At 46.7% G+C, this 27,067-nt stretch overlaps 1 protein-coding gene across 1 annotated transcript in view; it reads left to right on the forward strand.

The window, feature by feature from the left end:
• The window catches only part of LOC138527328 (transcription factor E2F5-like), a 315,036-nt gene that overhangs the window by 46,333 nt on the left and 241,636 nt on the right, over positions 1–27,067 (forward strand). Inside the window, exons 2-3 of the mRNA XM_069638381.1 lie at positions 4,636–4,703; positions 13,396–13,636. Of these exons, the coding sequence (XP_069494482.1) occupies positions 4,636–4,703; positions 13,396–13,636 (309 nt within the window). The remainder of the gene's footprint in view (positions 1–4,635; positions 4,704–13,395; positions 13,637–27,067) is intronic.

Consider the following 27,067-nt stretch of genomic DNA (forward strand, 5'->3'; position numbering starts at 1 on the left):
AATTGCAGCTCTTGTCAGTGTCTACTTGTGATACCAGGCCCCCCTCACAATTGTCATATAATGAATTGAGCAGATTAATTGTGACCAGTGTATCAAATGGTGATGCATGGTCGGGTTTTGATAAATCTAGTGTCATTATATCACTATTAACATTCACTTCCATAGATTGCTTGTTTGCAGGTTCTCCGTTAGTTGGCCCTCCAACCTGCCCCTTGTCTTTATTTCCTTCCTTCAGACCCCCTTAGAAATCTCACCTGCGGTTCAGTGCCTTTTGAAATTGTTGGTTATGCAGTGAATTCTTGATCGCCTTTTGATTTAGGCATCTGGATAAATTCAATTTCAATAAAATGTTTGTAACATAACTCTCATTTCAAGACCGTGGTTAATGCTGCGACTTTTTCAGTAATAAATTTACTTTAAACTGGCATAGCACGAGGCCTGAGATCTTGCAGTAAAATGCGAATTTTCTTAGCTACTGTGAATTTAAATCCAGATTTTGTTAAGCTTGTGGTATGTAGTATCTCTCCACTGTTTAGCCTTTTTGGCGATGTTCACAGACAATACTAATCCCAAGGACACAAACTTTGGACAGAGGAAGATCTCTACCCTGTCCATCAAAAGGAGGAGTATGAGGGGAATTTGATAACTTTGAAAGTACAGGAGCCAGTTCTGTGAGGCAACTGTGCCAGCCCACCAAAGAACTAAGAGACCAGAGGCGCACATGCCAGCAGTGTTGTGAATGGGGGCACCCTGAACTATAAGAAAAGCCTGCAAACCCTGTGGGATGGCACTGGAGGTAAGACAGAAGCAATTGCTTTTGAGAGGTGCGCGGGAGAACTCTAAACAGGACACTAGGAGGCAGTGACAGAAACTGAGACAGAGGGCCTGCCCGCCCCCCCACCCCAAAAAAGGGGATATCTGGCTCCATTTCAGTAGGAACTGACGGACTTGGACTCTTCCGATGCCCTTTCCCTTGGCTCTACCGAAGAACCAGTATGTAAACAGGAGATTGGGCGACTGCCTGTTGGGAGACCATCCAACTCCAGCAAAGCCCAGAGAGTCGACTAGAAAAATATGACTGTACTCCAGAAGAGAGGAGTTCCGTAGAAGCGAATATAAGAACAAAGCTCTGGCTTCTGTCAGAGGGAAAAACCCAAGAGTGGACAAAGAAAGATAATGTTGACGCCATGGACTGTGGTGGTGAGCCAAAGTTCGGTCTGAGGAACCACAATTCAAATATGAGCGACGCTGCATTCTGAGGGTCAAATCCTTAAGCATCAGAGAAACATGACAAGTAACGTTGCTTTGGTAGAGTGAATTGATGTAGAGAACACAAGAGTAACATGAGTGGGATATTGCTTTCTTGGAAATGGAGACCTAGACCTGAGTATTGTTTCTCTTGGTGGGATAAAACATTAGAGTGGTGCTGCTTCCTGGGACACTGAGGAAAATCCCATCAAAACTGTGCCGTATGCTGGAGTAGTAGTCTAGTAAGGGACAGCGTGAGGCCTCCCAGGTTACAGGAATACAGAGGAAGCCTTGAATGTCTTACTTTGCTTATCATTCTCAACATTCTAGCATCAAAGAGGATTAGAGACAGAGGTGGGGACATGGGGAGTGCTGCACCCTCATTGGTGAACAACTCAAGTGTTCATTGGTTCTCTTACAGAATGATTCATGATTGTTTTATTTTTTTTCCTTTCTGCAAACCGTTTATTTGTTCCTGCGTTTCCTTGCTGTCTCTCTTTTACTAGAGATGGGGCCTACAACCTTTAGCCCTCTTCATTTTTTGGACTACACCTCTGACCAGTCTTAGAGGGTATAGTCCACAGTGATGGATCAAAGCAGCTGCACTCCTAAATATCTGCAGCGCTGCAGGTTCGAGCCGTGTAAGAGTATGGGTTTTGATGCAAAGTCAGCAAGAGGCTGTGCTTGGCTTCCTCGTCGCAGCTACTGTCATGATGGGAACCACAAGTTGCTGCTACTTCAGGGGTTTGTCCAATGCTTTTTCTGTTACTGCAACTGTACGTAAGTTGTGAAAGGTTTTCCTTTTGGGAATGGTGTTAGTAGCTAAAGGCAATCCTGTTTTTACTTCTAAAGCTGAATGTTAAATTGTGTTCTAGCCTAATGGGTAAACCACACCTAGACAGACCTACAGAATGCAGCTATGTCTGGGTGGAATGAACCATTTCATGAAACTATGTGAAGCCCAACCACTTAGCATGGTCCTAAAAGTATACACATCAAAAATAAAGTAATTGCAAAGTATGGTGCCACTCTATGGGGCTTCTCAATTCTCACAACACTACAAAGGCTGAGACCGATGTTCTGAAAAGATGACTTGGACTCCCAAGATCAGCCTGGAATTCTGCTGTTCCTCTGGAGCTGGGTGTGGATTTCCTGGAAGATGAGCTAGCATTGGAACCTTTGTCACATTGGCTAAGAGTATGGTCTAACCCTAAAGCAGACTTGATATAATATTTGATCACCTATATCATTTGTAAAAGGGATGCAGCCAATATGGTGTCCAGTCAAAGTTTCGAAACAATTGTCGAATGACAAAAGTTCCGAAAAAAGTTTAACATTTTTTTTTTTTTTTAATAATAAAGGGTTTATTTGAAATTTTAATAGTAAAATAAGTGTTTTAAACTTTTGTGTTGGAACTTTTGTCATTCGAAACTGTGACTGTCGAAACACACTATAAACCGCCAATATTCCTTCAGAATGTCAACAAATGTCTGTTACAAATTCGTGTTGGCTCATGCTTACAAATGCCTAATGTTTTAACATCTCAATTTTAAGAATGTACTTTCTGGTTTGAAATTGTTTTTCCAAGATAACGTGGCGACCTCGGAATTAGTCAAACGCTCCAATTGTAGAAACATGATTTTTGCCTCATGCAAAATTCAACAATTTCTCTAATAGAGCAACCCTATGTCTGACAGATATCTTATCACTAGGGAACATTTTCTTTATTCATCTTGGAGCTGTTTTAGCTGTATGGTCAAATTGATTGCACTGTATATATAACAAGGAGGACCGTTTTGGGATTTCCTACTGTGAGTTACCCAGTTCAGTATTCACACTTACGAAACACAGTTTCTTTGTTAAGAGAGAGTTGCAAGGGAGCAGACGTGTCTCTGGTTTAATCCACAAGAGAATGTTCATGCACAGTGTCGTGCTAAAAAACACATATTAGACCATGCTGGGTCATGCGTTTGCTGCTTCTTAGATGAAAAGAAAAAAAACATTATTTAATAGGTTTTCTCTATTAAGCAGGTGCAAAGTGTTAAAAACAAGCGAAGAGTGATGGACTGTTCTTCGATAGCTTTTTCAATGAAATTTTCAATCACTTTTTTCCTCTTAGTTTTTTCATCAGAAAAGGGATGCCCAGGGTTGTTTAAATTGGGGATCCATAAACCAAATGCACTGACTCCAGGTAATGTCGTTCTGTTCTTGGGTCAGGTCATTTCATAGCCGACCGGTTTCTGTGGTAAGGGGTGATTACGCCACATTCATCAGGGCTCGAAATGTGGGCCAGTAGGTAAAAGCCCTCTTCATTACTGGTGCAGCATTGTCTGCATTAATAATATACCTCTCCCCTGTCCATGTTGCTGCGCCAACATCCAAGACGTGGCGCGCGGACGCATGAATGTTGGCGCAGCCTCGTGGTTCAGAGTTGTTCAACACCCTCATTCCTCTGTTCACAGGCGAATTTGGTTTAAAGTCCCAGGCCGCCATTATCCCTCCGTGTGCAAATGAGCAACATGGACAGGGGAGAGGTATATTATTAATGCAGACAATGCTGCACCAGTAATGAAGAGGGCTTTTACCTACTGGCCCACATTCCGAGCCCTGATGAATGTGGCGTAATCACCCCTTACCACAGAAACCGGTCGGCTATGAAATGACCTGACCCAAGAACATAACGACATTACCTGGAGTTAGTGCATTTGGTTCATGGATCCCCAATTTAAACAACCCTGAAGATCCCTTTTCTAATGAAAAAACTAAGAGAAAAAATTGATTGAAAATTTCATTGAAAAAGCTATCGAAGAACAGTCCATCACTCTTTGCTTGTTTTTAACACTTTGCACCTGCTTAATAGAGAAAACCTATTAAAAAAAATGTTTTTCTTTTCATCTAAGAAGCAGCAAACGCACGACCCAGCATGGTCTAATGTGTTTTTTAGCACGACACTGTGCATGAACATTCGCTTGTGGATTAAGCCAGAGACACATCTGCTCCCTTGCAACTCTCTCTTTTAACAAATTTATTGCACTCCACCAAAAAAGTATGTGTTCTGCAGAGTTGGAAGACTTAATGCACCTTCTACTTTTTGTCCAGCTTATTTGCACATAAGATGAAAAGCGTTATTGCAGATTTTAAGAGGGGCATGAATTTCACAATGCCGCCCGGCCCTCTTACTTATTGATGGCGGAAATGCCAGTAGTTGGTTGGGCCTTATTGTCCTTTTTGTGCCAAGCTTTGAGGATCTGATTACGTTATAAAAAAGCATAACTGATTAATTGCTCTATATGCAGGTTGACGTTTTGTACAAATTGATTGTTTTATGGATTTAGTGTTTATTCTGAATTAACATTCATTGAATGAAATTGTGTTCTGCCTGTTCAGCAGAAGACGCCCTTCTAATAGTTCATGCACCTGCTGGTTCCCAAGTGATGATCCCAGTCCCAGAAATGGTATGTAATATGTGCAAAGTATTGCTTGTCCTGATTGATCTGATCTGTGCAGTGTTTTACGTTTATTGTAGAGAAATGGAAGCTGTTGCATTCTTGAGAGCCTGGTTAAAAATGTGCATCCAAACCGTAAGGGTGCAAAGATCGGAGACTGACACAGGAAGATCATGTTTGTTGGTATAGAAAAATGAAAAATGGGGGGGGTGGGGGGGGTAGAGGAAGGCCTTGCTAACCCGAACGCTAAGAGGGGGTTCCCTGGCTCAACACAAACCTTAAATGGGTCTGTCAGGATGTCAAAATAAAGGTAAGTCCACCATTGTGTCAGTATTCGAACTCTTGCCCTCACACTCATAGCTAAATCTAAGGTACAAAGGTCTTGTCTGCTCAGCAGGTTCTTCTGATAGTTCAAATGGTGCACGAATAAACAAAGTTCCATACTAGCACCGTTCTCTGGCTTCTCACCATGGTTACAAATGCCAGGGGAAAACGTCTCCCTTTCCCTTGTTCTTTTTCATGAATTTCTCACAACACAAGGGAGGATGCTTCCCTTCCATTGGCCTCTTGACAACACCAGTGAGGTTGGTGCCCTTCCCCTGGTCTCGTCTTGCCTTGCTTTCAAGTCTCTGCAGTACCGTTTTCAAACTTCTAAGGTTCTGTGATGAATTTGGTGGAGCCATTACTGATTTCCTGGCGTGACCTCCTCCCATGTGGCCAGGGGACGGCAGCCAGACCCTGACCCTGGCGGTGGCTATTTGAGGAAGGATCATACGAGAGGAGACCACCTCTAGGGAGAGGGAGATGTCATGGCTTGGTCAAGTGAGACCTGGTTTCCCCCATTTTCCCTTGAAAACCCCCATATCCAAAACCCTCATGGTCTATTGTCATACATATCGTCATACATCTACCCCTTCTATGAAGAATAGGAAAACCTTTTCACGGGACCACCCAACTAACTGGAGCCAAGAACAAAGCAGACGTGTCCAGTGGAAGCCATGAGAGATGGGAGAATGAAGTAGAGGCAGTCGCGATAAGGACTCAGACGCAAACCCTTCACAGACTGACCGGACTGTATCCAGGAATGCCAACAAGAGCTGGTAAAACCACCCAGAGGCAACAGGGACACCAGGGCATACCAGCCACCACACCAAAGCCAAATAATTGTGAACAATGTAACTGAGGGAGAACAAACAAACTGACATATTGTTAAAAGGGGAATTAAAGTACAAACAAACCCTTTACAAATATGTGAATGCATACAGTGAAAGGAATAGGAGAATATATAAAGAGGATGCATTATACAACAAAGTGTGCAGTGAGTATGGTCTGCTGTGGAGGCGAGGTGCTGTGTACCACCACCACTGCTGCTTTTGGAGGAAACTGGAGTCTTTTTACAGTTGCTATTGAACTGTCCTGTTCCCACTCCTTAAAACACTCACTCCTGCACAGAGTGCCCATTGCGTGTGGTCTGCTGTGGGCGTAGGGGCATCAATAACGTTGAGCCCGAGACTTTTGATCTGCACAGTTGAGCTTTGCCTGTTGATTGTTATTGACGGTGATTGGTAAACATCATGGAGCTGAATTCTCTGCCCTGTACTAGGGGAAGCTCCGGATGTTAAGTGACTCTGTGCTTGCTAAGCGTGTGCTGCCAGTTAAAGGCAACGAAAAAAGAATGGGGAAGTAAGGGGTGGTGTACCAAAGAGCCTGTTAGAGGCAACAAACGTACTTTCCCAGGTAGACTGGGTGAAGAGGCTCTAGCCAGAGAGGGGTTCCAAAATAGGGTTCAGCCAGGCCCTGGAGTCGGCTCTGATGCACTCAGAAGTGCAGCTGGAAGAACTGCACGCAACGGAGCAGAGTCTTCAAGGTTCGTACATTCCATGACCGCCAATCCCTTGGGAATTACGGATCTGGTCATACGAACACAAAGTAACGAGCTGGGAGGAAACACCAAGACTGATCTACATCCAAACGATAAGTTGAGGCTGAGTGGCCAGTCGTCCCACTTAAACTACCGATCCAGTCAGAAGGAGCAAACGACTTACTGAAGAAAAAGCGTTTCTTCTATGAAAAACCGCCACGAGGCTCCCCAACAATATTTATGTAGTGGTCAAAACTAAGACAGAATGCAGCCAAATCCAACCCTTAAAGAATGGGAGTTATTTTAGGGAGAGGAAAACTGGAGTTTTTTTAAAAACGATCTGATTCAATGGTCTTAAAGGCATCAGATATGATGACAATGTGGGGCCGAGCATCAAGAGACTAGCTTGGTACACAAAGAGAAGTTTGACCAGAAGACTGGAGGCTCTTCTTGCCCTGTATGGTGGAACTTGTCTTCACTGAATGAATGAATTGTGATGCCTCCAAGGGATAGATCTGGATATCCACGGATCGCCTAGAAGGAACCACCAGGATGGCCTGAGGACTGCCTCAAGACTTCGTTTTTTTCTGTGACTTTTTCCTAGTGTAGCAGTAACAGAATGGCTACAAAATGAAGACCGTATGAAGGGGGACTCTCCACCCCCGTTTTTATTAAGAAAAATGAATAGACCTGGAACCTTGTGAAATGTTAAGGTCAAGGACTTGTATCGCTTCAAGAGGTGGGAGACCTGGAGACATGTATGTACAGCCGTTTTATGTTGGCAATAGTGAATGCTGGCTTTTCTCATCCAACGTGTGCTTCAAAGCTTCAGGGATGAGGGCAGAATCTGGGATAATGTTGACTTATTTTCCCCAAAAGCGACACATGCATCAAAAAAAGTTTCAAGAGCAGAACCATTGACCATTTAAAAAAAAAAAAAAAAGAATACTTGGACAGACACAGGGAAGTAAAGAAAACTATACAGTAGTGTACACGAAGAGGGGGATGGTGAAACTGGAAACAGAGGAGCTAATCGTCATCCTCTGCTGTGAGTGTCTAGGAATCTGTGTCCCTACAAGATGTGTTGCGGGGTAGGAAGATCATTTGGGATTTCAGGAGGTGTTAATTGTGACCACTGAGCTATGCCCTTTGCCAACCCTGCAGCTCCCTCTGCAACCCTTGCGTTGGTCTCGGATAGTTATGACAGAGAGGAGATTTGTTTCTTTCAGAGTTCTGTCATTGGTTTTAAACCCGTGTCCTGTCCTGCTCTTTTTTCGGCCGTGTCACATTGGCTACTGTGGACTTGGAGACGAATATGTGGTAGGAAGACATCCTTATTACATGCCGCTAAAATGTGGCCTGATAAATGCGAGAAGCAAGACTTATGGTTGGCTGCACAAGCCTCCTAAGCTTACCTTTGGACACAGGCTGCAGAAAGTAGTTTCAAGGAAGAGAAGCCTCATTGCTGAGCAATAAATCGTCTTAAGTACTCCTGCTCTTCCTAGAATTGCCATGGGTAGTGTGAGAAACCTGAAGGCGTCCTCATATTTACTCCCCGTGGGCCCTCTGCTAAGTTGCCCAGGGAAAGGCCATCGCTCTTGGATCCCGACCCTGGGGGGTGGGTGGGGAAGCAAGAGAGGATCTACTGGGTGGGGTGGGGGGTCCTTGGGATTGGGGTGCACTCAAGCGAGATGTGGTATTCCACATTTTCCCTTCAGGGGATCCCCTATCCCAGAGGCAGTTATGGGATTTTGTTCCCCATGTCGCATTGACCAAGAAAATAATGGGCAATATTATCGGCCCAGATGTACTAGGGAGGAGGAAAAGGAGTGGGGTGCCCTTAGGCGAGTGCCAGGAAGAGACATGGTATTTATTCCCCTTTCAGCTTTAGAAAGTCAACCCAACGTTCTCAAGCCTTAATGGGCTTTTACAAGTCATCTTTCATTTCCCCACCTTTGTCTTTTAACAGTACTGTGACGAAGAAGAGGCGACTAGTATTGACCAATAACAACTTCCATGTCCACTTGAACACTGGGACGAGGAAGATGCTTGCTAAAAGCTATGAGAGACAGGCATGTCTTCCTAATCAACGTAAGGCAGAATTGGACAATGGTACACATATGCAGCCTATTGAAGGGCGAAAGGGGTATACAATGAGAAACCAAGAAGTGACTATTGTGTCGAAAAGCAGCAGGAAACCCCAGATGACTGGAGAAAGCCGTGATGAGACCCAAGGTGGAGCCGGCACGCAGGCCAACTTTCCCAAGCCATGGGGAGCCACAAATGCGAAGTGGGAGCAAACAGAGCTGCAAAGAGAACGTCATGTCCGTCTTCACCGAAGCAGAGGAGCCTCCTGTGCTAGCCGAGCTCTAGTCCACAGGCGAGCGGGGCGCGCAGAAACAGAAGCAGCAACCGGAGCAGAGGAGAAAAGAAGCAAGAGCTGCTGGAGGAGGAAGCTGGCGACCAGTGAGTGCTCGGAAAGCCACTCGGAGACCGGGGTGCTCTAGGCAAGCTGCAAAAGCATTGAACAGCGCTGAAGGATTAAATGCTTCAATTACAGATCAATCTATGATAATAAGTGACTGCAAGAAAGGCAAGGTGCGCTAGGCACAGCGATTGCCAATATTGAATAACGAACTGAAAGAAGGTAGTGCATCAATTTGAATTAAGGACTTTGCCTACAGAGTTGAAGTCAAGTCTGGGAAAGCATTTGTTGGTTGAGTAGTGAACTGATTGAAGCCTAAAACCGTACTTAAAGGACAGTAACCTACATACTTGAAAGAAGTTGAGCACAAAGGAGGGGAACAAGGGCCCCTAAAGTGAAGTGTCAATGGCTCCCTAAAATACAGTGAGGCATTGAATGTGTACCAGGATGCCAAGGGCTAGCTCAGAGATGTGTGGTACTCTACGAAAAACCTAAAAGGCTGACACAAGGAAGCCAAGCCAAGGAAACGCAAACACAGAGGCAAGATACTGAGAGGAGCCTGTGTGTGAGCAGGACAACCAAGGGTTTGTGGTTTGTGTGGCCTCTGATGGGTGGAAGGTATGGTCTAACTGCGCCCAGACCAGAGAACCCCAACGTATTGAAAAAGGTCAAGATTACTATGCAGTGTCAAGAAGGAAAACTACCATTGTTGCATTTAAACCTTGAGGGAAGGAAACCCTGAGCTGTGAAGAATTGTTGGCGGAGCCTCAAGACCTTTCTTTTGTGATAGTGTTACATTGAACTTGAGGAAGGGAACCTTGAGACCACCTGTGATGAGTCTGTATTGAACTTGGGCAAGGGAACCATGAGACCACCTGTGACGAGTCTGTATTGAACTTGGGCAAGGGAACCCTGAGACCACCTGTGACGAGTCTGTATTGAACTTGGGCAAGGGAACCATGAGAAAGGTGTGGAACTGTGTTGCCTTGAGTCCAAGTGAAGGTAACTTGAACTGTTGTGAACTTTTTTGTACTTGGAGAAGGGGAGTTGAAGAAGAAGCCCCAAGCAGGAAATGGGTCAGAACTTTAATTTTGGAACACTGTTCAGTTTATGGTTGACATTCCTACGCATTGTTTTGCTTTACGCGTGAGGGCAAGCATAGGTTTTGGACACAGAGTTTTAAGTTGAACTTACTGACTCGGACTGTCCTTAGTATCTTTAGGTAGGGAAATGCCCCCTTAGCATAGGGCAAGTTAGGCCTTTCACCATCCTTGCATTTAAGTTAGTAAACATTTTATTGTTTAAAATTGAGTCTGTTGTCTTGGTGGTTCTTCATGATGCATTCACAGTAGTTTGGTGGGGGCTGAGGAAAGCAGAGGAAGCGTTGTATTCTAGCCCTGTATGGCAGTCTTGTTGAAAAGTGGTGGTGCCACCCTCCCTAGTGCCAGTGCCCATCTGTTGCAACTGAAGGGTAGAAGGTATGTACCATCTACCAGTGGTAGTGCATAGACGACTGTCCTACGATGGCAGAATGTGGGTAGGTGGGGGAGTAGGGGAGTGGTCATAGAGGCTGGTATTCGAGCATGTGATGGCTAGACTTGGTCATTTAATTTCTGATCTTGGTGGAATCATGGCTGAACCATTGCTCTACTGTGACAGGCTTCTTGATAATGATTTAGACAAGTATGACATAGTGTGTGATTGTGTATGATGGTCAAAGGTTGTAATGTGTCTTTCTGGGTCATTTGGGAAGGGTGGAATGTTGACATTAAGATGTCTGCAGCTCTTATGATCTGGGTAATCGACATCACTAATGGAGGGCTAGTGGCTGTAAGGGAGAACATCCCATCCTTTTGTGACACTACTAATGGAGGACGTACGATCTGAACTGTCGCAGATGGCACAGAAAATAGACTTGCATTCTTAAGGGGTTTTATTTCAAAATGTTCAGGCCATATGGATGTCCCTCTACATCTCGTTTCATACACCCTCGTCCTTAGACCAGTCTTCCTTATCCCTGAGTTAGTGCTACCGACTTGTTACACCCTCAGTAAGCTAAATTTTAAAGCTGAGCTGCAATGGTGATCTGAAGACATTTGGCCCTGTCTCTATAAATCATCCTGACTTCTAAACTCTTTCTACGGTAGGCCTGGATTTGTTATGTGTGGCTTGCATTTACTCTGTTGGATCTGCCTAATTCAGTCACGCTCACTGATCCCTTACCCTTTTTATCTACCACCTCTCCCTCAACTACTCCCAGCAATCCTCTGTCCCTCCGATGTTCACTCTTCTAGTCTCCTGCCCTCCACCCTTTGATAACACTCCTGCCACTTCTCCTCACACTCTACTGCTCCCTCTTTTCCTTCTGCACTGCTGCCACTCCTCCCACTCTACTCCTTCTCCAGGGATTGAAATTGTATTAGCAGGAGCTAAAAGCACCCCCTAGGTATCAAGCATGAACAAGTAACCAGAAGCTACCACAGTGGTACAAGGCGTTAGTAGGTTCTGCAAATCTAACTTTCAGATAAGCTGTACACATCCTTTTTTCCATTATTTAGGATCTTTTGTTCTTTAAATGGTACATAGACCTGTTCTAATGTTTATTTATAGATTGTCCCAAAGGCGCAATAAACCTAGGTGTTTTTTTATGCATCAGTTGGCTTGGGGAGCCAAAATTAGCTCCTGGTAATTGTTGGTGTCAAGCTAACCAGGCTACAAGTAGGGGTTAAATAGCTCCCAGCAATATCGAACCCTGTTCTCCATCATTGTTACTACTCCTCCCATACTACTAGCCCCTCTCTTCCTACCTCACTCTACTCCTTCTCCCTCATTGTTACTTCTCCCCACCTTCTCCCACTTTACTCCTTCCCCTCTCACTATACTGCTCCTTATCTGCTCTTCCTACACTCCACCCACTGCTGAACTCCCCTCACACAACTGCTGAACCACCCTCCTTTTACTCGTTATCCCTACAAAATATCCCCACCAAAAATATCGCCGTACATATGGCCGTTTGTCTCGCCAAAGGCGATATTTTTGGTGAGGATATTTTGTGGGAGCAGGGGTCTGGGGGTGGGGTGTCCCCTGCAGGGTCCATGGGTCAATATCCCCGCAAAAATATGGTGATATTGTTGTATTCCAATATTTTTGCAGGGATATTAACACATGGAACCTTTAACTCTTTACCAGCCTTCTCACAGTCACTCTGTACACTTTTGTATCTACACACCAGGTTTACAAACCCGCACACTCGCACTCCAGAGCCACTAACACTCCTAAGCCATTGCCTCACCTGCTCCAAAACTCTACCCCACAATCTGCCACTAACTCCTTCCTCCTACTGGTCTCTTGGTCGACTTCCACCCCCTCCTCTGGCCTCACTCAATTTTACCACACTTCCCGTTTCCTGTTCTTTACTTGTATATCCCTCCCTTGCTGAGAGTTGGTAAACTGTCCCTACCCAAGCCCTCTGCTTCTTTCCCCTCCCCGGGCATGTATGTATGAAAAAGAGCTTAAACGTGGATCTTTGCCCTGCCCTCTTTCTCCATGCAGACATGCCATGCTGGAGATCCAGTGGTGATGGAAGTTGCAGTTCATAGTTTGTTTCCAGGGACGTATTATTAGTGACCCTGTGGGTAAGTCGGGACCCTTCACCTATCAAGTCCATGATCGTCTAGTGGGTCTGTTTTGGGACTACTTGCAAGCTCTGCCTATCCAGTTTGTAGTGCAGCTGCTGCATGGCTGTGCTGTACTTCTGTATGACTGCTCTTTGTCTTGATACAGGTTGGAGTCTGTCTCTCTCCCTAGCTGCTGCACTGCAGTGATTGCATCTCTGCAGCGCTTGAGCCTGGGTTGTACAGGTAACTGCTTCCATTTGCCTGGGTCTTATCGCATCTCGGTTTTCTCATGATCTTCTTTCTGTGGGCTCTGCATCTGAAATGGAACGAGAAAACCGGCAAGCATTTGCTTTCTTGGACAAGGTACTGCATCGAAGGTAGTTGGCACAGAGGGACTGGGACAGGGATTGGGTCTCGCTGCTGCCATTATCCTCCTAAGGAGTAGGACTGGCTTTGTCAATAACCCTGGTAGGCCTCCCAGTCTGAAAGGGGTTCCTGGCCCCCATTTGACAAGGCCCAATTACTGGCCTAGTCACAGAAGCTTACTAGGAAATGCCTAGTTTCTGTATAAGCATCAGTGTTCACAGCTTTGTGGTCTTCTGGGCACTCAGTTCTTAGGATTGTTGTAATGCTGAAAATCTTAACGTTACTCTTGTCAATGCACGTTTTTTCAGACCAAATCCAAATGTTCCATCAGAATTATTCCCATCCTTGTGCATGCTTGCTCAGTAAAGAGAAATGAGTCTTTAAAATCCTTCCTGAATGATGTTATCTATCATATTTTATTTTACTTTTAAGGGTCAAAATGAACAACTGAAATACCAGATGATTCTGAAGAGTCGTCCAGGACCAGTGCGTGTGCTACTCGTGAACCAAGAATACAGCTCCTCCGAGCCAGTTCTGTATCCAGTTCCTGCACCCGAAGATCCCACACAGCCAGCAACCCAAGTAACTCCACAATGCCAGGCGATCTCCATGCCTGCTCCAGCCCTGGCAGAGGGACAGGACCAGGGCACACCAAGTGCAGCAGCACCTTCTGGTAAACTTTGCTATGCAGTCCAGTAGATTTTGTTTGAAAAATAACTAATGCCTGCTGTGCTTTGATAGCATAGACAATACGTGAATGAGAAAATCATTAACCCTTCTCCAACCGCTTAATACAAAATGATTAGTAATGATGGTACCTGGTTAAATGTGGCAGTGCAGAAATCGGACTAACCTGCTGGTCACCTTCCCGAGCAGTCGTTCCCAATTTCCAGGTTTACGGTTACAGACCGTTACTCCAGAGATAATGGCTGGTTAAATAAATTGGATGGGATTCCGAGAGGGGTATCTGTCATGTGCATGCTCCAAAACACTTGGAGCTGGTGGGCCTTTCCCATTCACTGACACCCATCAGGGCTTATAAAGCCCCAAAGGGTAGTCCAAGGACTTCCTGCACTCAGTCCTGGCGCCATTGGCGCCAGGCTCATAATTTTCCATCTGGTAATGCACTACATGGGACTGCATGCAGCCCAGTCAAAGGGGGCTGAATCATCTGGCTTACCCTGGGTGTGGCTGTGGGACTACTTTACCTGTGATTGCAGAATGAGGCTGGAGGGACTATTTTATTGGAACTACTTACAAGGCTATTTAAACCACACCCTACCGACAGAACACGCTTTGCGTTATTCTGCACTCCTGCAGCGTAACGCTCACCGTGTCTGCTCAGCTCCAGTACCTGAACACCAGCAGCCACGTCCGTTCTGGAACTTCCATCCATCGGAACCTGAGACCAGAAGAAGCGAAGAAAGAAACAGGAATTAATACTGAGTTTTCGACCTTACCTGAAGGATTCCATCCGAGCAGCCGCTCCTTCAGCTGCTCTTCAGTTTGCTGCACCTGCAGGAAAGAAAGCATCTGGAAGAACAGCTGATACTCACCCAGAGCCCGCTTCCCTTGGGATTCCTCTGCAGCGGTTCCTCCGATGGTCGCTCCGGAGCCACGCTGCACCTGTTTGCAGGAAAGAAAAGAACACAGCAGGTTAGTCGCGGACGGGAAGAAACCATTATAGAGACATTCGGTGCCACTCACGAACGCTATACTCGCCCGCATTGAATCTGCTCAGCGTTGAAGGACGAGTCAAATCTTCATTAAAAAACTGCTCAAGACCGCGCCTGAAAGAAAGGCGAATACAAGGTTAAAACTTGGGTAATAAAGACATTTAAGCAACTATTCCAAGCATCTATTGGTATAGAGACTTACCTGCTGAGTCAAGCAATTCAAGACTCCGCTACACCACCACAGCATCAGTGAAGGAACTTGATCCAGGGAGAGACTGTCATAGTGCGCCCCTGTATGAGATCGCAGGACCGAGAGTCCACCACTAAACAAACCAAGGTGAGGCTGAAGCAGAGAGGGGGCATTAGGAGGTTACGGGAGGTGGGAACTCAACCCCGCTCCTCATGGTGCTAACATCCTATTTGTAGGCAAAAGCATTCGGGCAAGTGACAGGGAAGGAGAAGTCGTGTGCAAGTCTCTCCATCCAGCCATGTAACGCCAGGGCAGAAATCATTCCTGCATCTTCGAGCGACGCCCCGAGGAGACCAGGTGAGCGTGACAGGTCTAACTGTAGAGAAGACCAACCGCTGGGCAGGTTTACAAGCAAAGGGGGATGGATGGTGCTGAGGAAAGACCAAGCTTGGGAGTTCTGGTAGGAATGGGGGCATGGTAGCTTCCCTTCAGTGCGTTTAAGGCAGTGATGCATTGAGACACACACCCATAGAGAAGATGGGAGGAATTGGGTTGACCTTTTGAATAGTCCAGTCAACCTTGTTATCGTGCCATTTTAATATTTTCAATGGGAGCACCTGCTTTCCCCACTGCAGCGGCCTCATGGAACTGAAAGGGAAGATGTGATGGTTAATTCAGTGAGCAGAGTGTTCTCATGTAAGTTGGCCAAGAAAAGGGATAGATTTGCAGCTTTTTTTCCTAACCACTATATATTTACTAGTGTTCCTGATTTCCTCTGTGAGTGCAGAAAACGACAGTCCTCTTTGTATGATTGGCATAAACATTTCAACATGGGCATGCATAGCTGAGGAGTACGTTTGGGTTCTGTATACCTTTACGTTGGAGGCATGAAAAAGACAAATCCAACATTGTAGAATGCCATATGGGCCACACAGCTTGCCTTAAATTCTCCTTCAATTTTCACTGGCAACAAGTCCAATGATCAGCAGGCAGTAGATGTATGCTCCAACCACCCAAGCCACAGCAAAGCTCGAGCACGCCTATTCTAGGCCCTTTGCAACCTGTGCCGAAGATAAATTGGGTCGTCAAGAAGGATGGTAGCATTGGTGTCAAGCTGTGAAGTGACAACTGCCTGCACTTTCCCAGGAAAAGAGGAATAGGTAAAAGCCTCAGCCGTAGCTTAATTGAGCTTTTATTTACGGCACATTCCCAGTTCAAGTTCAAACAGGACTCTTTTTATTATTTTGTTTGTGTACCATTTGTTTTGTCCCATCACCCAGGGGCTGTTAGAGACACAAATTAATTGTCCATTAGTCGGTCATGCCCCTACAACCTAGATTGCTCCATTTGAGGAATTTATTTGGACAGCTCTCCTTTTGGTTGCAGTGTTCCCTTTGGAACCGATAGATATCACGGCCCACTCCAAGATGGCAGCGGACAGAGGATGCCTCAGCCCATCTCAAGATGGCGCTGACGTGCGCAAGCAAGGATGGCCACTAGCATTACCAAACAGCAGCTACAAAAACCGGCAGTTCAAACAAGATAACGCATCACAACTTTAATTATTCTGGTTGCCACTGCGCTGTTCTGTGTTCCCACCCTTATAATGCCTTGGTATGTTCCTTCCTTGTTGTCTTTGCTCGCATTTTTGTCTCCTTCCCTGTTGGGCTGTTTCCCCTCTCAGAAGTTCCACAACCGTCCTTATTCCTTTCTGGTTACTCCTGTGGATCTCCCTCCACGTCAGTTTCATGTCTATCCTTTTTTCTTCCCGATTGCTCCTGTGGATTTCAACACTGTTGCTCCCCACCTGTCAACAAACATTTTTTTTAATTTGTTTTTCTTTTTTTTTTTTTTTTTTTACTCCTTGGCAGGAGTTTTCTCTGATCAGGGTCTTGCCCTTGAGGGAATCCTCTCTTTTCGATCCAAAGATCGAGGTGGCCGTCCTAAAGGACAGAACATTCCTCTTCCCAGAGGGATCCCACAAGTCACTTCAGGTAAGACGTGATCCTGAGAGATTGCGTCACCAAAAAGAGATGAGGAACATGGACCAAATACCAGAGCTTATAGCTACGGTCCCGAACCGGACTACTGAGATTCAAACTAAGAAAAATGAAAATGCTTATTTAAGACAAGCTGTTACCATCAGCGACTCCTTACCTGGTGGATCTCCGGCGCTCCACAGGTGGAAACATTTCATGGCGATAGTAGAAAACTCAAATCATTTTTGGATGCCTGTATTGTGGTTTTCTTAAAGAGGCCATGTTCCAAATGGATTGTTCTAAGTTTGGCTTTTAGATCACTCATGAGTGGCAGCTGTAGGGGAGGCATTGTATCAAAAGTATGACACTGACACAATGGGTACAGTTTGTAAAACCTTTATTGAAATGGTTGGGGTTGGAGAAACTCCTAGTCTGCCCTATAACTAAAATTGGAGTAGCTACGACCATCAAATAAATAACGCAGTCCTAGTGGAGTCTGTCAAATCAAAATGGCCTATGCTAACAAAACCTAATGCCTGCCCTATCACTTGTACAAAAAAAAAAGTGAATAAAGGAGAAATGTATGCAAAAGGAAAGATCTGTTTTCAAATGAATAAATGTGGTGGAACCAGCTCTCCTCCCCACGTTAGACCTCGCAGAGGCTGTCCTTGTAGGCAGGATGACAGACTCTGGCTCGGCTTCCAACACAAATACAGTTCCGGAACGTGGATCAAGGCCCATCTGTCCTTCCACGTTGAAGTCTCTTAAGTCTCTTTTCTCGACTTCCAACATTAATGTGTCAAAGTTCACAAAGTTCCCTCTCGGTCGGGCTCGGACCTTTCACCACACAGTTCACGTAGGTCCCACTCTGCTGGGCTCAGACCTCTCACAATAAAGTTCAACACAAACTTGCAAAGGGAGGCTCCCTTCCCCAAGCTTATTTCACTTTGGGTCTCCCTTTGTCGGACTCGGACCACTTTCGGATGTCGAAGGCTTTCGAATGTGCGTGGCTTACTTTTCAGACCACTGCAGGACCACTTCGACTCAAAATGTATAGTTCAACTTTTACTTTCCCCTTTCTAGGAGTTAAACCTTTGCATATTCCTTTTGCTATGTATTCGCTTTCTCGCTTCAAACTATTTCTCCAGCATGGGGTCTGCCATGGATTCACTTGCTCATGAATATTCCCTGTCGTCAGGCTGGGAATCCTTGGTAAAAGCAAAGTTTCATTTAAACTGTGTTTCTCCTCCAAACCAATCGCTGTCCTCTGGGTCATATTTCCCCCTTCCAATGACAGTCCTCTACCTGAGCCTGCTTCAGATTTTTACTGTACGCTTTTTTTTGGAGCCCTTGAGTTGCTCTCTGAGCCATTTGTACGTTTTCTTTTTGTGTTTTTCGACAGAAAAGGTTACATTTGTGTATCAGAGAGCCTGTGTGCTCTTCTCTTTATCTGCCGCCAGTGGGGACCCATTGGTGAATTCCGCTCCCCTCAAGGGTGAAGATCCATCGAAGATTCTAGAAGGCCATCTTGGGCTTCTTTGTGCCGTCCGACCATGACGGAGGAGGGAAGGTCCCTTTTCAGGCCCTGCACCAAATGCAGGCTTACAAAATGTGTTTGTGAAGGACAAGCACTTATGCCTCTGGTGCCTACACCAGGACCATAATGAAGTGGAGTGTGAGATGTGGCTCGGATTCTCTAAGAAAAAGACAGGCATAGTAGACTGGCAGCATGGCTTAACACGAACAAGGCTTCTGATCTGTGCTTCGAGCAGGGCCATGCCTCGTCCAGGACTGTCCGGTCCAAGGAGCGGTCTTTTAAGTCCTTTGAGGGTGCCTCATCCGTCGGGGCCCAAGAGAAGGCCAAGATCTGCAAGTCTGAGTCCAACAGGTTCACCGCTGAAGCTGGTCCCAAAGTGGATAGGGTGCAATCAGCTTTGCCCTCCGCCTCCATTGCCAGCCTACCATCAAGCTCCTCTTCAAAGAGGAAGTCCTTTACACCTGCTCAGCTACAGGAGAAATCCGAGAAGCCTTGGACAAGTGAGAAGGCTGCGCAGCCCAAGCAGGCTCAACCGGCATAGGCGAAGACCTCGTCTGCTATCACCGGCAGCTACGGGTGCTGATCCCACGGTGCAGAAAGTGTCCCTGCCCCCAGGGTGCGACACCACTGCAGAGACTTTGGCAAAATCTGCAGGCAAGCCAGAAAGTGTGAAACGGGCGCAGGTCCCAGTTCAAAGCCCTCAGGGAGGAAAAAAGGGGAGGCGCGGAGGTCCCAAAACAGTTCCCCCAGGTCGTCGCCCTATCTATGGAAGTCTCGTCCATGGGGAGTCCTTGCATACGGTCCTCAAGAACGACGAGGGCGCATGTCCTAGTTTTCCTGTTCTGCTTTCTCAGCCAATTGACATTTCCTTGGATATTCTATCGACTCCACACCTTGGTGTCAGAGATCCAGATGAGAATGCCTCTGGGGCCGGTACCGGTGTTACCCCCATCCATCCCCCCCCCCCAGGTCCCCGATCAGCCTCTGCCGAAGAAGAGGAAGTGTCTGACGCCCCATATCACCTCCTCCACCACGTCGGGCCCTAACTCCCACAGCAGACCCAGACACTGGTATGGGAACGGATACGGCCACGACGACGGATGATGAAGACAATGTCGCTGCGGACGGTGAATCACCACATTTGGATGCCCCATATTGTGTGTTCTCACCGGATGAGGTGGGTTTGTTCCACCATCGTCTTAGTTTCCTCCAGCTGGTGCCAGAGGAAACTAAGAAGGAGGGCTTCTTGTATCAAAGGTGCAAAGCCAAGAGGAAGACTATCATGGTGGTGCCCTTTCTGGATGATATTTGGGAAGAGGGACGGGCCCTCATGAAAGCAAGATAGGCTGGAGAAATATAGGGTGCCGGACTCCGCACCAATGTCCCTGAGGTCACAACCATCGCCGGACTCGATGGTGTCGGCAGCCACGAGGTCACGGTCGGGTAACCCGTCGTCTTCTGTCCCTCCAGACAGTGAGTGGAAAAGGATGGACGCCATGGGGAAGAAGGTGATTTACACCGTGGCATCCACAATCAAGGCAGCCAATGTGCTGGTGATCCTGGCCAGGTACAACAGGGAATTGTGGTACAAGCTAGGACCGATCCTGGAGTTCCTCCATGACGATAAGATGGAAGCCCTTGCTCTCTTCCTGGAAGGGGAGGTGGTGTCAGATCACGCCATCAGTGGCAGTAGACGTTGCTGACATAGGTTTCTGGCAAATGAGGAACAGTGTCTGCCTTCGTTGACAGGGATGGATGAAAGCCACTAATTTCCGTCGGGAGGTCCTAGCGAAGGTTCATGGGAAGGCCGTTGACGAGTCCCTCCAGGCCATAAATATGGAGATGGCCTGTTCCCTTGGCACTCTCCAGCAGCACTGCTCGTCTTTATGCTCCTCAAGGGGGAAAATCGAGCAGCGCTTCAAAAGGGTTCTCCACGTCTAAGACGGCCTTCCCGATCTTCCACGCAAAAAGCCTACAGAGGCCGCTCCCAGGCCTACGGTACCAGAGGACAGCATCGGCAGCAAGGCCGAACGCCGGTCCCCAAGCAAGCCTGAACCAGCCAGGACGTTGGGGCTCTACCTTGTGCATCCAAGTGGGAGGCCGGCTGACGCAGTTTATCAGTGAGTGGAGAAAGATCACCACCGAAGGATGGGTGCTGGACGCTCTTGCCCAAGGACACACCCTGGAGTTCAAACGCAGGTGTCCGTGGATCCCTCCGGTGCCCGGTCGGGAGCAGCACATCTGGAAGAGGAACGAGCCATGCTACGGGAAGGTGTGACAGAGCGAGTTCCCCAACTGCTCAGGGGCTCAGGAGTCTATTTCAGATACTTTCTAGTCTGGTGACCTATCCTGGACCTACGATGTCTGAACAAATACTTGGTCCCAAAAATGCAGGATGGTCCCGTTGCAGCACATGTTCGGCCCACTGGAAAAAGATTTGATGTTGATGGACCTAGAGGACGCCCATTTCCACATCCCCATTCACAAGGCTGCAAGTTTGTAGAAGTGTGTTAACCGATACGAGCAGCAACACATGAACTCTTTTCTTATTCCATCAGGATACTTATCCGGGAGGAAAACGTACCGACTGGACCCATCAAGGGCAACCTAGCAAATAATTACCTTTACTATACCTATCACATGCGGAGTCCCTCAGGGATCCTGTGTCTCCTCTACTCTCTACAATATTTTCGCCAAACCTCTGTTCGATGATCTGGATAATCTAGGTATCACCTACACTAACTATGCAGATTATACAGATTCTCGTCCCGCTTTCTGGGGATCATAGTAAGGACACGGAGTTGGTGAACAGAGTGTATCTCATCATTCAGGCATGGATGGCAACCCATGGTCTCTGCATGAATGATAAGACAGAGCTGATCATTCTGGGCACACAAGCGAACATCAACAAACTGGGCCTGGACTACTCTGCCTTCAGTATTGATGGAAATGTGATCAAAGTCTTGAGGGAAGTAAAAACACTTGGTTTTTACCGCAACTCTACCATGTCCTTCACTAAACAGGTTAATTCCCTTGCCTCTACCACAGCCTACACATGCAAACTGATAAGAGCAGGTAAACCCTTCTTATCCAATGACAGCTGTCTAATCCTAGCGAGAGCCCTAATACTTTCCCGACTCGACTACTGCAATGCCCTCTATAGTGGTGCCAACAAATCCACTATTCAAAGACTCCAAACACTACAGAATAATCCTCTTAGAGCTGCACTCGGCATAAAGAAAAGGGAGCATATCTCTTCTATTAGGCGGCAACATAAATGGCTCTCTACCGACAATAAAATTTATCTAAAAATGGTCTCCTTAACTCATAAGGCTCTCAACAATGCTGCCCCTTGTTACTTGACAGACAAAATAAAAAGAAAAACGTCCAAAAGACCCACGAGAATTGCTAATTCCAACTGCCTGGTAGTACCCAGATTCAGACTTGCCAAAATTGGTGGTACCAGCTTCCCTGTGAGAGCTGCCAGCCTGTGGAACGCTTTGCCACCCAACCTAAGAGCAGACCAACCTTTCTCACAGTTCAGAAGGAATTTCATCAAACACATCAACGCTAACAATGCCTAAACACTGACCATTCCCCTGTACGCTCAACCTCTCTATTGTACATAGAGATTATCAGCTGCTCCTTTAGACCTATAACTGCTTTATACCGCATGTATACTTTCGCACACTTCTGAGCTCTTCTGGTAACGACCTAAACACACTGTAAGCTTGTAACTGTACGTCTATGTAACCTTGTAAATTTTATTTTATTCATTATTGTAAATTTTATACATTGTAAATATTACTCATGTAACCATGTAAGCTTTGCATATACTTTCTGCTGCGCCCGGTAACCTTTGGGTCTGGAGCGCATTATAAATAAATAAACCAACTTCTCTGCGACCTGGGTAAGATCCATTTTAAGGGGACAAGTTAAAACGTATTGCCCAGCAAGATTTATCAGCGCATAACTGTATTCTACACTTTAACAGGTTCTGAAATACAAATAATAGGTAAGAAATCCTTGTTATAGGACACCTTCACTGTAATTCAAGTAACCACTCGCCAACATATCTGGGGGAATATTGTAATTCTAATATATCACAACGATGTTCAAATTCCAAAGCACTGGGCACAGACTTTAGGGTGCCGCACACTACTGCTCCCAATGAGTCACTCGAATACAATGTGGTAATTGACTAATAACTTCTGACAACTTGTTACAAAGAGAACATTTGTTCAATTTGTATTTTAATCTTCTACACAACATGGAACTATTGCGATTTCTATCATTAATGTTGATCTACGTTTATTTGTGCAATTCTCCTGTATGCCCCATCGATGGCCCATATTGGTATGTTACCTTTTTCTTTTCCCTTTTTGTTTTAACATTCTATTTTGTACATCAATTTAATGGTATTATTTTTTTACAACTTTTATTTTCTTGTATGAACAATACTTGTTCTTGACACTATGTATGGAATATGTCCACAATTATACAGCCTTGAGAACAACCTAGCGTCGAAACACATGTCGGCTGAACATAAGATTAAAGCAATCAGCAAAACTTTGATTGGACTTTGCAAAAGCTTTTCAATGTAATTTATTAGTGATCAGTAATCGAATACCATTGGACTGTTTGGCTGAGTGCAAATTGCATCACACTAACCTTTAACTCTGTGATTTGGGGTGTAGTAATAGATTTAAGGGCTAGAGCGCACCAACCCCACGATTATTCCCTTCCGCTTTCCTACCAACAATTGAACATGTCTGTGTCGTGGTGCAGGGCCAGCACTATCAGTTCAAGGCTCTACCATTGGACTTGAAGTCAGCTCCAAGAGTGATCACGAAATGCCAGGCACCAGTGGCGGCACATCTACATCTACGGGGCATAAACGTACACCCGTACATGGACTGGCTGATACGTGCCCGCTCGCAGGAGCTGGCCGACAAACACCCAGACGACCGTCCGACTATTGACGGATCTGGGATTCTCATTTAGCTATCCGAAGTCCTGCTTAACGCCATCGCAGAAGCCGGCGTTCTTAGGCACCAGACTTGATACAGTGTCTTGCCTTTGAGGAAAGGATAGCAGCCATTCAAGGAAAGGTGCAATGGCTGTTGACAAAGACTGCCACAGTGCGGGCCATCAAGTCGTTACTGGGCATGATGTCCTCCTGCATCTACCTAGTCAGTTAATGCAGGTTGCAGATGCAAGTCCTACAGGAATTCCTGGATGCCCGTTGGATACAGGTGTCTGGAAGCTTCATGGACAAGATCCCTCTCAACAAAGAGTTCCAACGGGCGATAAGTGGTGAGGTGCCCGCTCCAACATCGGCCACGGCACAGGATTTCAAAACCCCATACCAGGAGACGCTCACCACGGACGCCTCCCTGGAAGGTTGGGCAGTGCGCACTGGATGTCTGCACGCCAGAGGCCTGTGGCTGCCGGAGGAGAAGGATCTACATATCAACCTCCTGGAGCTATGGGCAGTGTTCTGGGCCCTCAAGTCGTTCCTACTGTCTCTGAAAGGCAAGGTGGTGAGTATTTTCGAACACCACCACCATGTTCTACATCAGGAAACAAGGGGGCACTCGATCCCCGGCGCTCTCCAAAGAAGCGCAGGAGTTGTGATACTGGGCCGTCGGACAGGGGATGTTCCTTGTCCCTCTTGACCTGGCAGGAGTCGAGAAGACATTGCAGATTTCCTCAGCCAGGAACTGTGCTCCTGCCACGAGTGGGAGCTTTGTCATGATCAGGTGGACCTCCTGTTCATGAAATGGGGCAGACCCCAGAACGATCTGTTTGCGACAGCGGCGAACTCCAAATGCCAGTTGTTTGCCAGCATATTCCACCAGCCGAGGAGCCTTGGATGCATTCTCCTTCCCGTGGGAAGGGCGGTTTCTGTACGCATTTCCTCCTTTCCTGCTACTACTACGAATCATCAATGCACTCAGTGTCAATTTAAGATACTCCTTGCCCCGGGGTTGCCGAGGCAGATTTGGTATCTGGACCTTCTCACCCTGTCAGCGTCGCCTCTAGTCAAGTTGCCAGTGGTTCCGTATCTTCGCACCAGGGAGGGAGGCGCAATCCCTCACCATGACCCAGGATCGCTGAATTTGAGGGCTTGGCTCCTGCAACCTTAGAGTCTGGAGGTTATGAGTTGCCAGCGGACTGCAGGGAGGTCCTTAAAGTGCTACGGCCATAAGTGGAAGCGTTTTGCTATGTGGTGCCGATTGCAGAAGATTACCCCTGTGAGGGTCACAGCTCCACAGATCCTTCCATACTTGCTATGCTTGGCAAAGGCTGGTTTTGCGCACGCCTCCATCAAGAGGTGCATGTGGCAGCTATCTCCCGCTACACCAGATCCCCAAGTAGATCCTCTTTAGTCCCACAGACTTGTCAAGGAGTTTCTCAAAGGACTTTACTGATCTTTCCTGTCATTGAAGTCTCCTGCCACGGCATGGGAACTCAACATGGTACTGACGAGGCTCAATGGTGGGGGAGGGGGAGCTTCGAGCCTATGCATCAGGCCCCACTCACATTTCTCTCATGGAAGACCGCTTTCCCTGTGGCTATCGCCTCTGCCAGTCGTGTAGGTGAGATCCAGCCCGTATCCTGCAAGCAACCGTACCTGACTTTGCACAAATCAATGGTGGTACTGCATACGCACCCCTCTTTCATGCCGAAGGTTCAGTCAAAATTCCCCCTATGCGAGCCTTTGGTGTTATGCGTTTTCTTCCCAAAACCTTCATCGTGGGCACTCGCTGGACGTTGCTCGTGCCCTGAAGTTTTATGTGACATGCACAAAGAGCTTCCAGAAGACTTCACAACTGTTTATGATTTTTGGTCTTGTAAACCATGGAAAGGCCTTGTCCAAGGCTTCCATTTCAAGGTGGCTCTCTAGCTGCATCACACACTGTCACCGGTTGGCGAACCGACCACTGCACGGCCATCTGAGAGCCTACTCCACCAGAGCGATTGCTGCGAAGACAGCATTCCTGTCTGGTGTGCCCCTGCTGGACATCTGCAGGGCTGCTATGTGGAGGTCCACGCACGCCTTCACAAAGATATACTGCATCGACAGGGATTCCAGGGAGGTGTCAAGAGTCGGCCAAGCAGTTCTACGCAACCTGTTTGCTTGAAGTGATTCTGCTCTGGCAGTAACAGTTGTTTGCTTCTGTTGAGCCTTGCCACCTCCAGTGGTTGTGTAATGTTGTACTGCTACGTATTCGTTATTCATGAACATGTGAATCCATGCCAGACCCCATGCTGGAGAAAGTTTGAGTTACTTACCTATAACTATTGCTCTCCAACATAGGTTTGGCATGGATTCACGTGCAAACCCTCCCCTGCCCCCTCTGCAGCTCTTCTTGGTCATACTGCCACTTTATGTGCTTACCAAATCTAAAGATGGCTGCCAGAGGCGGCGCCTTAGGGAGAGAACTTTCATTGGATGGGGGGTAGTATGGCCCAGAGGACAGTGATTGGTTTAGAGGAGACATACAGTTTCGAATGGATTGTGGCCAAGATGTGGAATACGTTGGAGGAGCATCCAATCGAAAGAATATTACCAGTTGATAAGTAACTTGTTCTTTTAAGTGAAAGTGAAACATTTTTCTTTTACTGAGAATTCCCAGCCTGATGACTGGAAATATTCACGAGCATGTGATTCCATGCCAGACCCATGCTGGAGAACAATAGTTACAGGTAAGTAACTTAAAATCTTACCTTTCACAGACTTTGGAGTGGGCTACTTTCTTTCGCCAGACTACTCCATTACTTCGTATCTCTGAACTCGCAGCTGCCTTTTACTTCAAAGTTCATTCACAGGTCTGCCTTTCCTTGTCTTATTCACACGCGTCCAGCCTTCACTTGTGATAAATGGTTGCTATTTCAAACTTTAACGCACAACGGTCTTTCAGTTCGCTTGCCAACTCACCGGCTGTATGTGTTTCTTCTTTGCCTCAGAATTTCCGATTCAAAAGTCAAGGTTGGTAGCACAGGCTTGGCCTCACCTCCCCAACTCTGCCGTTCACCCGAGAGGGTCGCTGGTGTCCTTGAAACACAATGCAGTTTTCACTTGTGGGATGTAGCCTTCTCCACGTGTCTCTCACGACCTGTCTGAGACAACAACCTCCAGTAGGGAACTCCAGGTGATCCTCCCGCACTGGTCCACCCCCAGAAACTGGATCCAAAAGCGATGGCTGTGTCCTGGCCACCTGGATGACTAGTCCCCAAGAACTAGTGGTTGAGACACCCTTTGGTTTCTCACACAGCACATTGGGCATGGGCTACGCCACTCCTGACCAGCGAGGACCCTCGCTTGAATAACTTTTTTTTTTTTGGCTAACCTGAAGAGCTATTGTGATCAACCAGATTTAACCTTCACCACTCGGGAGAACTTGTGGCTTTCCAACAAGGTAACCTGGACATGCTCACCTATACCACCAGATTTAAGCAGCTTGCTCAATAAACTGGATGGCCTGTGGAGGCATGTTTTACCCTCTACAGAAGGGTTTTAATGGATGAGCTCATAAACTAGTTGTCCCGTGTTGCTCTACCTCTATCCTTTGATCAGCAGATGCAGTTACTATTGCAGATGGACTTCTGGTTTCAGGAAAGAAGAGTGGAAAAAAGTCCTCGTAGAAGTGTTATGAGGCGGAATCTGCCTGCTAATCCCACAGAAGCCAGTGGGAGCGCTTGCTAATCCCAGAGA

Source organism: Ambystoma mexicanum, chromosome 14 (genome assembly GCF_040938575.1).
Source record: "Ambystoma mexicanum isolate Mex_15411 chromosome 14, UKY_AmexF1_1, whole genome shotgun sequence".
In the NCBI taxonomy this organism is placed as follows: domain Eukaryota; kingdom Metazoa; phylum Chordata; class Amphibia; order Caudata; family Ambystomatidae; genus Ambystoma; species Ambystoma mexicanum.